The sequence below is a fragment of the Aplidium turbinatum genome, chromosome 11, assembly GCF_918807975.1.
Source record: "Aplidium turbinatum chromosome 11, kaAplTurb1.1, whole genome shotgun sequence".
NCBI lineage: Eukaryota > Metazoa > Chordata > Ascidiacea > Aplousobranchia > Polyclinidae > Aplidium > Aplidium turbinatum.
The window spans coordinates 13374540-13391651 of record NC_137482.1 but is presented as its reverse complement, the minus strand read 5'-3'; the positions used below and the strand labels follow the sequence as shown (position 1 = coordinate 13391651).

The window sequence follows — 17112 nt, the reverse complement described above, 5'->3', positions numbered from 1 at the left end:
TCATCTACAATGCAGGCATATGCATTGACTGGCATTGACTGGCATTGACTGGCATTGACATTGACTGGCATTGACTGACTGGCATTGACTACAATGCATTGACTGGCGCTTATGTAATAATTTTTAATCACCAAATTAATATTTCTTCTCTCATAGCTCAATGCATATTGCCCACACCAGGCAAAACAAAGAAAAACAAAAACCAGCAAAAACAAAAACCAGCAACAACCAGAAACTCTTGCCGTGTGGGGTAACAATACAACATTCCATGAATAGAGCTCTTCAAGCAGTGGGTGGAATATTATAGACTATAGGCCCCCAAGCAGACATTCCATTTTCTTAGCTTTGAAGACTGAGCCTACCTCAGCAATTCAAACTGCACAGTGCAGTAAACGTTCAGTTTCTATAGCTGTATTTTTTGTATAAACAACACTAATTGAATCTGGTTGTGTTACTTAGTTTTCTATGTTTGAGATCATATGCTACATTGGAAAAACAAATTTGAAGTTTGAATCACTCGAGTGATGATTTAATCCGAAAGTTCGCTAACAACTGAGAGCTTCTGATGCCGTTGGTTATCTCAAAACCGTGAGCCATTTTTGTTGTTCCTCAACGATTGTCTCTGGCTTCGTTCACAGGACGACAAACTACATATAAAATAATAAAGAAATTGTTTTGCATCACGTTACGGTACTTTAAGATTGTAGCGCACTAAATTAAATGGATAAAAATATTAAGAATATATAGTATCTATTCAAACAAAAGCAAGAAAAAAATATGCGGATGGGAACTAAATTTATAAGAGCAAGCCTAACAATGAAAAAAAAAGCCTAAAAACGCAGTAATCTGCAGCAAATTTTTATTTAATCCCAGAGGAATTTTATGGAGGATAGAGATGATGAAGTAGACTTACGTAAAGTAGAGCGCCAATGTAGAGCAAAACCTCAATGTAATTAATAATTTATACTTTTCAGTTCTGACAACAAGCAGTTGCTTAATTTCTAAAGTTCAGTTGTGTAAGATAGAATTTCGACTATGGAAATGGACAGCAACCAAGAAACAAGCATGGCTTTGACAAATTTTTACAAAAACAGGAACACCACTAGCGACAAGTTTATTGAAAGCGCCAGCATTATATTGTCAATTTTCTACGGGATTTTTGTGGTTAACCTTGCTGTAGTTTTCACAGCATCTCACTACATAGCTTCAGTGGTAAGTTGGACTTCTTCAAACAAAATAATATAGGTTTATCATTTGTTCATACGATAGCACCGGTAGGCTATTTAGACAAAATTTGATAAAAAAGGGCAATTGAAATTTGTAGCCTATCTGTAAATGTGGTCTTAATTTTTTTTTTTGCATCATGTGTCAAATATCGTATAAAAAATTAAGCTTGAAAACATGGAAAAATGATAACGGACTTAAATGCATGGGGTGTTGTGATTTTTAAATTAAATTAAACATCTCCATATCCAGATTATCCGAGATAAGCCTACTTGTTCTACACCTTCAAATTTTTTGGTGACAAGAAGCAAGATAAATATTTTCAATAAACTGAACAAAGCCTGTTCATTTATAGCAGTGCTGTCACAAAAACAAATGCAAGTCAAGAGTGTCATCATTACGATTTTAGATTTATGGGAAAAGCATCCAAAAGCTGAGAGAGTCATTGTTTGATGTAGATCGATAATTTTCAGTGCTCTATAAAATTTTACCTATGTTTCAATGTTAACTTGTTTAAGTGTTGATTTTACCATTTTCTAGCATGAAAGTGTTTTAGGTTTTTTATAGTCCCGAGATTCCGCATCAGTAACATACGTGATTAAACCGGGTTTTCAAGATTGCTATTTCGTAGGTTATCAACGCCAGTGTGGAGACTGGAGACAATGAAGTAGCAAAGCATGAGTAGAGTCGTGCTTCACAAATCACAAGCTCTTCATTTCATTATGCAGGGCCCACTTGACCTTGCTGATTACTATTTAAACGCTTTGTACATTGTCTCTATCTTGTGGTTGATCAGCTTTGGAATATCTGTACGCTGGGGCTGCAACCGAGCAGATGCAAAAGATCCCATTAAAAGTCATCACGCTTCCAATAGGTGGCTAAAGGGTGAGTGCCATTGCAGGCTATGCAAGCATAGCTCAGCTTATTTTATTTTTATTTTTTAACTGGTAATGGAAAAAATATTCATTGATTTCAAATAAACCGTGACATGATGGCTATCCCTCGTCTTCGAGTATGATGTTCTTCGCAATAAAGTCTTGCGAAGACGCTTGTGCGTTGGTTGGTTAACATGGACCCGATGGCGCACACTCAACAAGCACATATAAACTTGACAAGGCCATCAGCTTTGTCCAATGGCATGGCAAGGCAAGCCATATTAAATAACCTAACAAGGCTTTGTCAGTCCGAGGATAAAGGTTCAAAACCAAACCAAACCAAGACGATTGGAGCTGGTGACATGATGCAGCCTTCATCCACCTTCACAGTTGTTGAGCTTGATTGGCTTCATCCGCCTGGTCCGCCGTTGGAGACTTGGGTACTTTGGGCTACGTTTTGTCTGGCTTCTACCTTTCGGCCAATCTGGCATGAGTAACCCTTATGGGAGCAGTTAGCTCCCGCCAATAGGCTACAGCTCTAGAGGTCACTGGGTCACGGAAACTCTCTCACCACGTTAAGGTAGTAGGGTAGTCCGATGAGAGAGAGAAACTACGACTTAGTGCAAACCAAACTAATGTTGTAATAATTGTTCACACAGCTGTTGTTGCATTGTTTGGATTCTCCATAATTATTAAAGATGCTCTCGAGTTAGTTGCTCTTACCGAGATCAACAATCCATTCTGCAAACATAAAGCTCTTTATATTCTGATGCCTATTCTACACACTCCTTACATATTTGGTCAAGTTACATTTCTATTTCTTTATGCAAAGCATCATATACAAGAATGCCAACATCTTGCAAGGTAAAAGTATTTAGTTTCACCATAAGAATAGTATAATTAAAGCCTACAATGCATTAATTTTTACTGCATATGATAGAGTAACTTACTTCACTTTTGAAAAGGAAAAGAGAAAGCTAAACCTCGCGTGAAAACATACCGTTCAGGTAGAAAACCATAGACGCCTGGCTATGAGACGCCATACTACTGTAGAAGCAAGACTAAAGTTAACTATTCAGTCCACTAGTATGCTCACTGTGGGTGTCAAATTAAAAAAAAGTATTTTCGCACTATGCGTGTGAAGGACCTGTCGAGTGTCGATTGGCTATTTATATGAATGGAGGCTAATTGCAGCATGTATACTTTCACAGGTTCGGTATCATGCATATAATGGCAACTAACCTATCCGTATGGATAGCCACAGTTGCAAATGAGGCAAACGAGGCTCTTGTTTTCGAAAAATTTGACAACTTCAATCAACAATTCAAAGCTAAAACCACCATCTTGTCAAACGAAACAGGAATGGAAATGCTTGAACAAAGCGGTCAGTTGAACAACCAAAATGACGTTGAAATGATAGGTACGTTTTAACCTGCAACCGTTATAAGGATGACTTATTTGTTGGAATCTTTATCCACAGACAGAAAAAAGTATCTTGGTAGGCTATTAGCACTTTTGTGCACTGTCTGTAGCCTACCTGAGTGGTGCTTTTCACCCTTGGCGTAGCTCCGATCACCGACGTTTGAAGAACGAATTTCCGTTGGTTGAAGTGTTGTTGCCGTAAATTAAAGCTGCCTTGCTTGTATTGTTCCATTTACTAGGTGTCGCTATAAACAACCGAAAACTTTCATTTAGCTTCGTTGCCTTCATATTTTCCCCCTTCCTGTTACCGTGGTACGGTACCACTAAAAGTCAAAAAGGATGTTTTTAAAGATGGAAAAGCGTATTTAAGCTACAGTATGTGATTAAATGATCGCTTCACTTTGAGGGTCTATTTTTAATTTATCAATTGGAAAACAATTGAAATTGATTGAGCTTTTAGCAGCATGATCGTTGCTTACTTCACAATGTAGGTTTTAACGACCTGTTTTAGCCTGATGCTGCGTGTTCGCAGTGGCAATAGCGAATTGTACTAGCTTTTGGAACATAGTTCCCTAGCCATGTGCTATGACTAATGGTGTTGAAGTCAGTGCGTCGTTCTTTAATGCGGTTCTTTTGTTTGGCTTGAGGCTGCTGGCTGTTCAGTTTCTGTGTTGGAAAAAAATTGCCAACCGCTAAAATATGTAAATGTAATTTTCACTTTTTCTAAGTTTACATAATTTAAAAACTTTACAGGTGGTTTATTTCACGGAAATTGCACATGCCTTACAGAATATTGCAAAAGAGTAATCAATGCTGATAAGTTTCTTTATCCTTTTCTCATTGAGTTTTGCTTGATATCAACTTGTCTTCTATATGTAAGCTGGCGAAAAGTAGGCAAGAAAGCCAAACAGCATATGAGAATCATTCGTCCTAGCTACAAGTTCTATAAAGCTTACAAAGGTGAGTAAAGAAATCATGAATGAACACCGTATGTAGATATTGCATTGGCTTGCTAATTGGGCGCATAGTTCAATTGCATGTACAATTGTACATTTGTTAGTATAAATTATTAATTGAGAAGACAGAGTGGGAGGGAAGACAGTCACCTCAGCGCAGTCCCTTCTGCGAGTAATAATGATGATGGCTATTCCTCGTCTTCCAGAATGATAGTCTTCGCAATAAAAACGTTAACGACGAGTTCTTAAATGGTTAATGTGTCCAATTTGGGCTTTAAACGTTCGGTTACATTTGGGAACCGCTCTTTTCAGAGCGCAGCAGTACCACTTACCACAAGTAGGCTACTATCCAACCATCCTCCACTTGACACACTGAAAGCATCATATTTAGCAAGATCGATATGATCAAGCAACTCACTCATAAGAACCGAGCTCTTGTCATCCTCCTCAAAGAGACCGCTTATTCTAAATCACATAGGCTAAGCCTGTATTGCCTGGCCTATATTGGAGTGTAAACAAACATGTGATTTATGAGAGGTTTTGAAGCAACATAGATTACAATAGATTGCATTGCATGGAAACAATTTAAAAAAACAAAAACAAATGTTTATTTCAAAAAAAAATCGGCAACGGTAACAACAAGCTTTGTAGCAAAGTAAAAAGACAATTCGGTGACCAGTAATAGTATTTAGGCCCAACGGTGGGAGCGCTTGTGCTGACAGGCACTGTTACAGTGATACTTGTGCTCGGAGCATTTGATTCTGATACTTCTGACGGCACAGCTTACTCAACGGAATCAAGTTATCTGCATTTATACGAAGGATTTTTAGTAAGTTGAAACGGGTAGAAAAGATGAACTACTAAAACAATCATGTATCCTACTACTGTACGGCCTTCTTTAAAAAGAATCATACTGAACATGGTAAAGTTTAGACATTCGTCAGAACTATTTAGTTTTATTCCCATTGCTACAGTGTTTATTTGTGAATTAGAAAGTAAAATCAAAAACATACAATAATTTCAATACTTCACCGACTTTTTACTCACCATAACATTGTGCATTGTGTTTTGTAACCTATATTACAGACTTGTTTTTTTATTTAATCGGACATACAATGCGACTACTGCTACAATATATATTTTAGGTCGTTTGTGAGCTGTTGAATCTTTTGGCTTGCGTTGTTGGGTTTTATCTTTACAAATCGTCTAAAAAACAAAAACGGAAATCAATTGGAATAAGCTTGGACATGGTTTTGCTTTTTGTCTGTTTTATTGGACCTCTGTTGATTGGACTGTTTTCAATCCTGTCCCTGTGTGCTGGAAGTGAAGACATAAAAGCATCGGGCTGGTGGATCTCTCTTGCTTATCCCATCATTGACATTATTTCTACGACCGTTCAGGTAAAGTGCAACAAAACGCACAATTTCTAATTTCATTAAAAATGTCTGCTTACAATCGAACTCCATCGAGTTGATAATTTAGCCCAGCCTAACCGCAAAATGGAAAACCCAGTGTGAAGTTGTGTCAGCAGCTCAAGTAGGTTGATTATTTTGACCAACTGTTGAAATTTTTATACTCAGCCTGAGAAAACCTTTTTGGAAACTTAATGTTGATAATTTCACAAGTTTGAAGAAGCTTTTTTTTCATCTTAACAGTAGCCTGCAACTGCATTGTGAAACAAATAGGCACTAGGGCTATCTAAAAGGTGCAAGTGAAACACTTGACCTACGGAAAAGTATCAGAGAACACTGAATAGAATTTATTGTATGTAACAATGTTGTGAGCTTTACCAATAATAGCTCACATCTTGTCACCAGGGAGCACAAAAAGTGCCATTGTCTCTCGGTGATGAAAATCCTAGTTATGCCACTGCAAATAGATGTTGAAAAAATTCTACTAATTTAGAACTGTCATTATGTTTTCCTGAAGTTTTCTATAAGAATGTTGACTTAGTTGTTTCTCTTTTGTAAACTTCGATTTTTATGATCCTACGCAAGCTGAGTCGCCAGCAAGGTAACAATGAATATTTACAATGAATATTAATGTTTAGATTACATTTGTGGTTTATGGAATGCAACACAATCCAACAACTAGCGATACTTTTCGGTAAGGTTTAGTAGCTTACACTTCTCACTTTGTCATATTTCAAAGAAAGCGATCTTTGATCCCAGATTCCCGTTGCTATCATCCAGGTCTAGCATCAACCCATAGCTCTACTTAGTCCAATTGCTTTTGCAACTTATAGGTAGTTATAGGCTACATTTTCTTTTGCGAGTGGCGTTGACAGGGGAGGTCCAGGATATACTTTTGGACGGACCCTGGCCCACTCGGGAAATCACCGCGAATTCTTTGGATATACTGTAAAGCGTTTTTCTTAGAAATGTCTTGATTTAGGGCCCGAGGATCTCAATGGTACCAAAATATCCTCTCAACGGCCTTGTCACGTTAAAAGTAGATGGGGAAAAGTCCGTGAACTATCGCTCATCATGCACTATCAATGATTTAACTTATAAAAGTTTATTTTAGATCAAGTGATGTTGTTGAAGACAACAAGTATAGATGTTCTCGTCAAAATCTGCTGCATAGACTGGTAAGACATGCTCCGATACGTGGGTTATTTAAATGTGATGATGATGTTCGCCCTTCGTTTCCGAAGATGGCCAATGAGACTGAGATCAAGCTTCTTTTTTCCTTTTTTAGTGTTGACTTTGGTCAGTGTAGGCTACATAAGTGCGGAGATGGCTGATGAGGCCTATCTGCGCGGTGAAACTTCTGCTGCAGGATGGACATTGGAAGGATGGTTGGCTAGGGCCAGGGTTGTTTGAGGCTCGGGCCTTGCGATGTTCTGGTTTTCTGACAGCAGATAGCGTACGGTGTTTCTCAGCTGATTCTGCGCCTTTATAAATAAGACTGCGACATGTTGGTCGTTCTGCGGCTAAGTCTTGTATTAATGTATTAATTCTAAATGTATTTTGTGTTTCATTGTTTGATTGGAAAGTGATATACTTACAGTGATTAATGCTACATTAAAATTGAAAAGATATTTTTGACTACACATGCTGTTTTATTTAGGAAGAATTTACCGACATGACTTCATCAACAACAAATCAAAACGAGAATTATCACAAAATAACTATTGACTCGAATCCAATTGTTTATGACGATGATCATATGCAAACTATGAACACCAACATCACTAACCAGGCTAATCTAAGAAAACAAAATCTAGATGATGCAGTGATTAATAGAAACACCGTGGTCAGGTTCCGACTTGCTGTGCCCGGCGGAATGAGAATTGCTCTTCGTGATGTCATAATGTTTCTGGTCATTTCTAACGCTAGTATTTGGATTTTTCTTTCGCTTGACAAAACAGTGTTTTCAACTTTAAGTTTTCAGTATTATTATTTTGGGCACAGCGCTTGGATGACATTGACAGCTGTTACTACACCCTTGTCAATCTTTTTACGGATGCACTCGGCTGCATGCTTCTTTGAGATGTGGTCTTATGCTTAAAACCAAATGTGTTTTAAGCCTGTCTAAAATTTTTACCTTTTCTTATCCTCATATATCATCATTCAACAAGCACTTAATCATCTTAATGTGTAGGCTACCTTTTACAAATTTTAAAAATTTGAGATACCAATGGCACATAAACTGTTAAAAGTCATTGTAGGCCTGATGGTTGTATAGAATTATTTGTACTGAAAAATTAAATAAGCTACGGTACTGTAAATTTGTTGATTTGAATATTCAATTTTCATGGTGCTATGGTTTGCACATCTTACTCATGTGCAGTTGTGCACTGTAGCAAAGGCTACTATTCACACAACACAGTAACCAAAAAAAAAGTTCTCTCTCTTTTGCGTTCTTTCACACAAATTATAGCCTTTCCACGAAATTAAGATGCTGAGCGCAGAATAAGTTAATTATTTTTCTTTGAAAAATTGGAAAATACTTTGTGCCACTAATTATAGGTAAACAAGTCAAACTCTTTAGCAATAACAGTTCATGCTGAATCTCAGACAAAAATCAAAAATAAACCTTAGAGTTATTTTCTTTCGTATCACTCAAAAACTGGTAAATCAAACTTTTTCTGTCACTGTCGACAACAAGACCAGTTTTGAAACACAAATAGCACAAAACCAATATCACAATGCCTACTGGTGGATTGTTAGGGCACATCAGGCCTGAAAAATCTGAATATGAAAAATGTTAGGCTTGTTCTCAGTCGGTGTTTTTTTGCAACATTTGAAAGTCGGAAATGGGAATCCGGCCTGATGTAGGCCTGTGCTTTAAGCCTATATCCCGGTGCAAGGGTGTAAAATCGAAGTTGGAAGCATTTTAGTGTTTATTATAGCGGACTTGGCTTTTGTAAAGTCGCCGAGTTAAAATTGTAGGCTACTGTACGTTTTGGTTGGTCCGGTAGAAATCAAACTCTCAATTTACTGTGGTGTACTTCACTCTTAAAACATTTTCAGACTGCTTTTATTGCTGAGCTAATGAAGTTTTTAAAATTACTTTATTTGTTTTGATTGGATATTAGGCTATAGCCTACATTAGAAATGTGTAGCTATTTGTTTTGTAAATTTGTGAATAAACATTTGTATGCAACAAGTTCTATTACGTGCTTTGTACAGGATATTTAGTCATAAAAAAGTCTTGATTAAAATTAGATGATCTGTTAATGAATGCTATAATATTGGAGACAATTTTTCAATGTCTACAGCTTAGGGCTACAAGTTAATTTTACTATGATCACATTCAGAAGTATAACAGTAGGAGAACAGAACAATTTAGGGGTGTGAACAAAATTTGCCTGGATCTTGTTTTTGCAAATATGTTTTTTAAAACACAGCAATTTACGACTTTTTACAATTTTCCCAAATAGTCAGACAAATTTTGAATTAATTTGCGATGTTTTTTTTTTAGCAGGGGAACGACCGTCCCTCCCTGCACCCCTATCTTCTACGGCTACGTTCACATCTCTTTTACACTACAAATATTGTGTAACAATGCAATGATAGTTAAACCGTAACTAACTATTTCACTGACGCAATGACTATTTCTATGGAAGTTTAAATTACGCTACAAGTTAATTTTACTAAAAATGAAAGCATGATTATTATTATTATTGCGGCATCACTTCGCGAAATGTCGAATAAGACATTGTTAGACGGTAGGCACTTTGACATAGGACAGTTTTCCTTGCGAATCAGCTGATTTCAGTCATGCGACTCAGCACGTGATATTCTGACCGATCTACTCGAAAGATTTTTGTGAACAAGACTTCGTCAGTCTGCCTAAGCGTCAGCAGTTTTCATTAGTAAAATCATTTCCTCTGTGATTGTTATTTTTTTTTGAAGCAAGGAAGTTAACTAGACAAATTTACTGTGATTGCTTCATGGTCCGGTCATAACTGATTCAGTTATCAAAATTCATGCTTTTGCATCAGATCAATGTAAATTTGGAAGCTGGGAAGTGTTGCGTGATATAAGTAAGATTGGTGCACGGAAAAGATGAGACGCTTCGTTTCAAAGGTGTATTAATAAAGTAAATTGATGAATTGTTTCCTGTCTACGCGCAATGACAAGGTTGAACAGTAAAATGATATTTTGATTGTTTTAATATTAGCTTTCTTATGCAATGTGACGAAGGTAAGTTATTTTTCGACACACAAAGCTTTCCTGCCGGATTATATCATGAGATAAAATCCTTTCCGCTACAACAGTTCATCATATGAACACTAAGTTCTGCAAAGTTAAAAACAAAAAAAATTTAAACGTCAACAGCTTCGTCCTCGACCTATGCACTTGACCGAGTAGAACAACTTTTCTGGAACAGATCTTTACAAAGTGGAAGTCAAAAGAAAGAAATGATAGCCTACTACACAACTCAACATTAAGCAGCCACTTTGCATCTCCAGTTCGATAACCGGTTTGCTTCAATGATTCAAAGTCTTTACAAGCATGCAAAACTGTCAGCTCTGAGTTTTTATTCAATAGCTCAGCATTCAATAGAACAGTGGTTCTCAACCGGGGATCCGCGAAGCGATTTCAGATGGTCCAAGAAAGGTTCCGAGCTTGCAGCATGATCAATAAATTACGAAATTAAAAAATTAGTTGTGCTTTATTTGTGTACTACAGTAATTTTCAAATTGCACGTCGCAATGCACTGGTGTGTCGTTTGAAATTTCAAAGCACATCGCACAAAGGTTTGGTTTTCCAAATAAATAAAAATCACACAACTGAGTTAAATCTTTCAAAAAGAATATGTTCATTCAACTTAATCCTTTTAAGACAGAGGATTGTTGATCAATACTTAACTTAGACTGCTAACTAACGTTTGCATTTCTATCAGCACTCACAATTTTGCCATGACTGTGATTACAGTAGGTTTACAACGAATATTGGTTACAAATGAAAAAAGGGAAAAATTCTTTGTAACAGTCGCAAAAATTCTATTCATTTGTGATAAAATTTGTAGAATAATACGAAACCAAGTAAGTTTCCAGAAATATTTGATAAAACTACCATTCAACGTTTTGTAGGCAGAGAAAACTTTTTCTCGGACCTTTGAAAATTTCATGATCAGATCACCGCTTCAACGCGTGATAAAAATCTACAGATAAATCTGCATCAGTGCACTCTGCAATGCCTGATGCAGATTTATCTGTAGATTTCCATCACGCATTGAAGCGTTGATCTGATCATGAAATTTTCAACAGTTTGAGAAAAAGTTTTCTCTGCCTATAAAACGTTGAATGGTAGTTTTATCAAAAATTTATAGAAAAACATTAAATCAGGCTACGGATTACTGATTTTTGATCCTGTCCTGTGTGCCAACATATGGAACATAACTTCGTCACTCGTCAGTGTCATCAATCGTCATAAGTACGTCACGAGTTCAGCAAATTCTTCTGAGTGTGTCGCTTCGAAACTAATGAAATATTTAATTCTATTAGGAGGCGCGATATATCAAAATTCCAGATAAAAAAAACAGTAGGGGTTCGTGACCGCTTCGAAGGCACCAAAGAGAGTCCACCAAGAAAAAAAGGCTGAGAACCACTGCTATAGAATTTACATGACCGAAAACATGGAACAAACTTCCTACTTTGTTAAGAAAGATTCATGCAAAGTCATGCTGGAATTCCAAAATTGACATAGCCTATAGTTGACAACGAAAAGATCTAGTTATTCGAACACAATACAACATATTAACAAATCGAAACCGCATAAGTCAAATGAAAGCTTCAGTAGTCACTTTTGTGTTCGCGAAAGCTTAATCGTTGTTTGTTTTCGAAGTAAATCTGTTGATAGACGTATAACAACCTTCACAAGGTATAAAAAATATCATCTATTGACTGTACGCTTAGATTAGCTACTTTAAAAACTTGTTCTGTAAAGATACAAAACCACGTTGTGCAGGAGCAGTTTTCATTATATTGCAAGGGACCAGTGTTATGCGTAGGGGCTGCATGTGAGAAAAGCGTGTACACTACTAGTAGAATTGCATCCAAAAGGGGACAGCGACAACAACGTGCTCTCTTTGAAATGATTCATTATTGGATTTTAATCAACTTAACTTCAATCATATTGACTCATTTGATGTTCTTTCGTTATCGCTAAAAGGCATTAGACATTTTTGATACCGTACGTTGAGGAATATGAGTCGGTGCCAAATATACATAGCCTAAGTTAATAGAAATCAACAATCAGCACACAATTTTTCTCATTGTTTTCTTTCTAATAGAAACTGAATTTGTGCACTAGCTACTTCGCCTCGACGGCTCAGATCTGCCAACATTTATTGCGTTCTTACCGCTACTTAGTAAGCTTTCAGCATCAAAACTATTTTGGACCATTGTTATTTTTGTTTTTTGAAACCCTGAAAGCAGCAGGTTTTCTTCCTAATTGTAATGTTTTCCTGCTTTCCTTTGTCCACCAACGTGTGGTAATTATTGCCTTAAAAGTACGTCGAAAATTTTCGTTACAAAATCCATAACAGAAAGGATTTACGGTGCTATTTAAATAGCATAACCAATAACTTAAATTCCACAACCACGTAGGCACCGTACATTCATAACACACTGCTGCAACAACGACAATGAGACTATAGGGAATCCACAACAATATGAAACACAATAAAATAAACTTTAATAAAACAGTTACTCTTCTTTCTCTTATTGCCCGGTGTGATTCTCTAACGGTGGTGATTTTTTCAGTTAGCACTTCTTTATTGTTTTTAGAAGTTGTTACATAACTTATCGATTTGCTTTTCATAATGTATTGATTGCGGACTAGTGTTGGTGTGTTAGACGTTTGCAAGGAATTTGCTCTTTGTAAATTCACTGCTTTTGGATTGAATGTAGAACTGCTTCCGTTGTTGACAATGCCAGAGTCACTCAGATTCTCTTCTTTGTTTGAAGAGTCTTGAAGAGAAAGTCTTGATTTGACCGTGGTCGAGATCCCAGAACTTTTGTTTTCAACTAGACTTTCGTGTTTGTCTATATTTACTTTATCGTTTACACAGTCTTCTTCTTCAACCGTAAGTAGCTTTTCTCTTGCATTTGTGCTTTCACTAACGTGTACAGTAATAGCATTGCTACTGGTAGATGTTCCAGCAATCAGACGGTCATCAAGAGATTGAGTATCTTTAGACCTACGTGCTTTCTTGCGAAACTTCGATTTTGCAGTTTCTCTACAAGCCATCACAACTGTAGCATTCTGAATCATCGTTCCCAACTTTCTGAAACGCAAAATGTTTGAAATAAAGTGTTTCTAAAATGTAAGCTGCAATTTTTAGCATCAAGTATTGGCCTAAAACTTTTATAATGGTTCCAATAATTGTCGAAAGAGGTGTTTCTACAACCAACCGTAGATGTTTTTTCGTAGCATAGAAAAATAACAAAAAAGTCTATTGGTTCAAAAACATACAGTATTCCCCTTTTGTAGGAAAATACTTTAAAGTTTTAACACTTAATGCCACTTTTTGAAGAAGCTAAATTGGCAGGTGTACATTAAGTGCTGATAAACAGAAATGGCATGCCTGTTATTTACAAAAAATGCATTAAATGCCTCAAAGAAAGCTCTGTCTTTTATAAATAATGAAAACAAGGTCAAATCTTGATTGACGCTTGTGTATAGGCTCCAATCTTTTATTCACACTTTATCAAAGTGATTTTGATTGTGTCAAGCTGTTTCTGGTAAAAGGTTGATTTATCTCCGTTTTAAAGATAGCGAAGCTGTGGCAGCAAACAGTGAAGTTCCGACAATACAAATTCACTTGGGATTTTTAATCCGGCAACAGATTTTGACACATTAAAATGCAAATTTTGTACTGTATAGTCTACCATTTGTATTAGCATATTCCTAATATAAAAACTGAGTTATTTATAGGCCATTCTCATTTTGACCTGAAACTATTTTTTATTTCATTTTCAATCTACAATTTTTTCTGCACCATTTTTAGTTTTGATTCATAAATTTTGACTAAAATGTTTCACAAAACAAGTTACATAATTTTAGAGAAGTTACCATAGTTTGCATTTCGGTTTCGCCTTTGGCAGTTGTACAAAATCTCGATTTTATTGCGTAACGCTCATGCAGTAGCCTACATTCGTGCATGACTAAAGGTTTTGAAATCACTTAGTGTTTTTAACCATGATGGTTAAAGTGCTACATTTCCCGCTCAATTGCGAGTGATGATGACGCATTTACTTTTGAAGATTATTGCATATTTCTTTTTTTTAAACGTTCGCAACACAGTAGTCAGAATGTTTATTTGTAGGCAAATCTAAAATTATAAATCAATAAGCTGGCTAACTCTATAATTTTTATATAACTCTTGCTTAAATACTGTAGCACTTTTTAGTACAACCAAAAGTTCACCAAACCATGTTGTTCATACATAGACAACCTCCGACAGTAAAATCCAACACTTTTACATTGATTCAACGTCTGCAAACGTCTTAATGTGAAAATGATGGAATTTCCTGTCTGGAACGTTCAGTTTTTTTTCAGTCAAATACAGTACAATGTGATATAAAAATGCATTAAAGATAAACAGTGTAATAGGCCAATCTTTAATTAAAAAGCATGGATTGTTTTAAATATTTTGAGTAGGCTATCATCGTCACGCTGAGTCCGCCGTGTTATTTTCTGAATCGTTTTAATCCTATCTGTACTGTTGAAGCAAGTAGCCTACAACACTTTCACATTTACAGAATCATTGGCAACACGATGTTGCAATAAGCGACCCAGAAAGAGTTGCAAGGCCACAAGTTCATTCAAGTCGACGCTTTTGCATGACACCTTAAAAGCCTAGTGTAGTAGGCTTGTTAGATAAGCCTACGCTAATGTCACTGAGTACTGGCGTAAAAAGTTAAACAGCCTACCGTAGAGCTGTGCAAAAAGTTAATAGGTGCCCATTACGAGAATTACATTGTGTATTCTTTTGTATTACAACTATCTAAGCTTACTTTACCAATATTATTTCGTTTAAAATGTTTTTAGAATGATTGGATGCCGAAAGAAGTGTAAAAGCTGCTAGCATAATCTTGGCATAATCTTGCAGCGAAAGCAAGCATATCTACTACCTTGATTTTTAGTTCCAACATGATGTTATATAATGTTGTTTAAATCCAAAAAAAACTTTAGTTTGCAACATATGGTACAGTGTTGGCCCTTTTTACGTTAATTTAAAGTTTCCAGATGTGACATTAAAGTACAAAGGGCGGCTCTGCTACCTGATGAGATCAAGAGTGCAAGAGGAAAAGAGGCTGACGTTATCTTACTTTTGAAAGCGAGTGCGTGATAAAAGTGTTGAGAGAGATAATTTTACCTTTAATTCTGTTTTAACCACTCTTCTCAAAAGTAGAAATTTATTGCCGATTTGAAATAGAATGAAATTAACACAAGACGACTTTTAATAATCACTCCTCTCTAAGAAACAAAACTTTCAACAAATTTCTTACCTTCTTCCAAATTTTATCTTTTGGATAACTCTCCTATAAAGACCACACATTATTAGGGCTGGTAAATAAAAAGCTACAACAATGGTAATGACAGATAAAAAAGGATTTTGGTTGATGAATGGAATGTAGCATTGACCATCTGAAAATGTTGTGTTTTCCGAAATCACATCCCAAAGTGTAATGGCAGGTACCCACATGACAAACGATATGAACCAGACTGCTGCTATTGCAATTGCAGCATTTTTTGGACTACACCATCGTTTATATTTGACTGGTTTTGTGATAGCAATATACCTGAAAAGAATAATTTTTTTATGAGAATTTGAATGAGGTTGTTCATCAGGCATCAATTAAAAACCAGATGATATGGCCTATAGGTGGCAATTTGGATTTATTCCGATGTTTGGTCAATCGGACGCTTCAGACGTCTTCAAGAAACTACCAAAATCAAGTTATGACATCACGATCTAGTTTGAGAAGTCAGTTGTGTCTGATTGAGGAAATGTTGGAATGATGCCAGATGGTGACGTACACACAAGAAGGACACATGAAAAGTTTTTCCCTATAGCAAAGTTGGTTAAACTCTTCACTTTGTAACCGAAGAAAAGTTTCTAATAACGTGATTAAGCAATGCTTGGTTTGTAGGCTATGAAATTATTACATATTGCAAAATTGTCTGATATCAACAAAAACACGATGCGATTTGACCTACTTCAAAGAAGAAAAAGTAGTCATTGTATAGTATCGTAATGTTCTATTTTGCCTTTGATTAAGAAAATTAGTCCTACAAGATCTGATGGTATCAGTCAGTCCGTAGATAATCTTATTTTTCCTTTATGCAAATATTATCTATTAAATTTGATATGTTTTCAACTTGGGTTTGGATAGAATTTACTATTAATATGTGGCCTTTGGAATGTTGAAAACAATTTTTTTATAAGCTTACAATATAAATTTTCTTGAGCATTAAGTAAAACTAAAAGTTCAGTTAGATACCTGTCAACACAGATGACCAATAAATTCATCACAGAAGCATTGCTGGCAGTGTAGTCAACAGAGAGCCAAGCTTTGCACATTGCTTGTCCTAATGTCCACTTGCTGTGGACGTTGTATATCGTGAATACATTCATGGAAAAGCCGCCGATCGTAAGGTCGCTCAAAGCCAAGCTCAATATCATGTAGTTGCTGAAGTTCCTTAAACTTCGATTGATGAGAAAAGACAAAATGACAATGAGGTTTCCTACGACAGTGATAAGGCTACAAATGCCACCAAATACAGAGATGAGTAGCATGACTTCTGCGCTGTGCGTTGTGTTGTCTTGTTTTGTGCTCTCCATTCCAAATTGAGTGCTAAAGTAAGTCATCGCTGGGGTGCTGTTTCCAGTCATCGTGGAAGTTTCAATAAAATTTAAAAAGAAATTTTAAAATTAGTGACGTGAAGAAAACATTTGTAAATCTATTTAAGAAATCTAGCATAGACAAAAGAACGCATATGCTGTCATGTTTGATACGCTAAAACGAAATATGAGCACTCACCTCAACAGTTTCAGTTTAAACGTATAAATTATTTAAAAATATGTCCTCAAATTAATGTTTAAACAACTCAAATGGATTACTGTCTTTCTTGCAAAAGCTTTAAGTAAAATCGTTGGCCTGACTCTGA

General features: G+C 36.1%; 2 protein-coding genes across 2 annotated transcripts; one reads left to right on the top strand and one right to left on the bottom strand.

The window, feature by feature from the left end:
- The first annotated feature begins 1035 nt into the window (after window positions 1–1035).
- On the top strand, window positions 1036–7971 carry LOC145780230 (proton channel OTOP1-like). The gene is made up of 11 exons (XM_082591932.1): window positions 1036–1212; window positions 1953–2109; window positions 2759–2963; window positions 3311–3519; window positions 4311–4481; window positions 5200–5306; window positions 5623–5877; window positions 6528–6583; window positions 7004–7067; window positions 7550–7735; window positions 7894–7971. The coding sequence occupies exons 1-11, from the start codon at window positions 1036–1038 to the stop codon at window positions 7969–7971; spliced, it is 1665 nt and encodes a 554-aa protein (XP_082448058.1).
- A 2496-nt stretch (window positions 7972–10467) lies between these two features.
- LOC145779484 (muscarinic acetylcholine receptor M3-like) lies at window positions 10468–16773 on the bottom strand. Its single transcript, XM_082591087.1, has 3 exons — window positions 16446–16773; window positions 15450–15743; window positions 10468–13222 (listed from the first exon to the last, which is right to left on the bottom strand). The coding sequence occupies exons 1-3, from the start codon at window positions 16739–16741 to the stop codon at window positions 12325–12327; spliced, it is 1488 nt and encodes a 495-aa protein (XP_082447213.1). The 5' UTR covers window positions 16742–16773; the 3' UTR covers window positions 10468–12324.
- Between the last annotated feature and the right edge of the window lie 339 nt (window positions 16774–17112).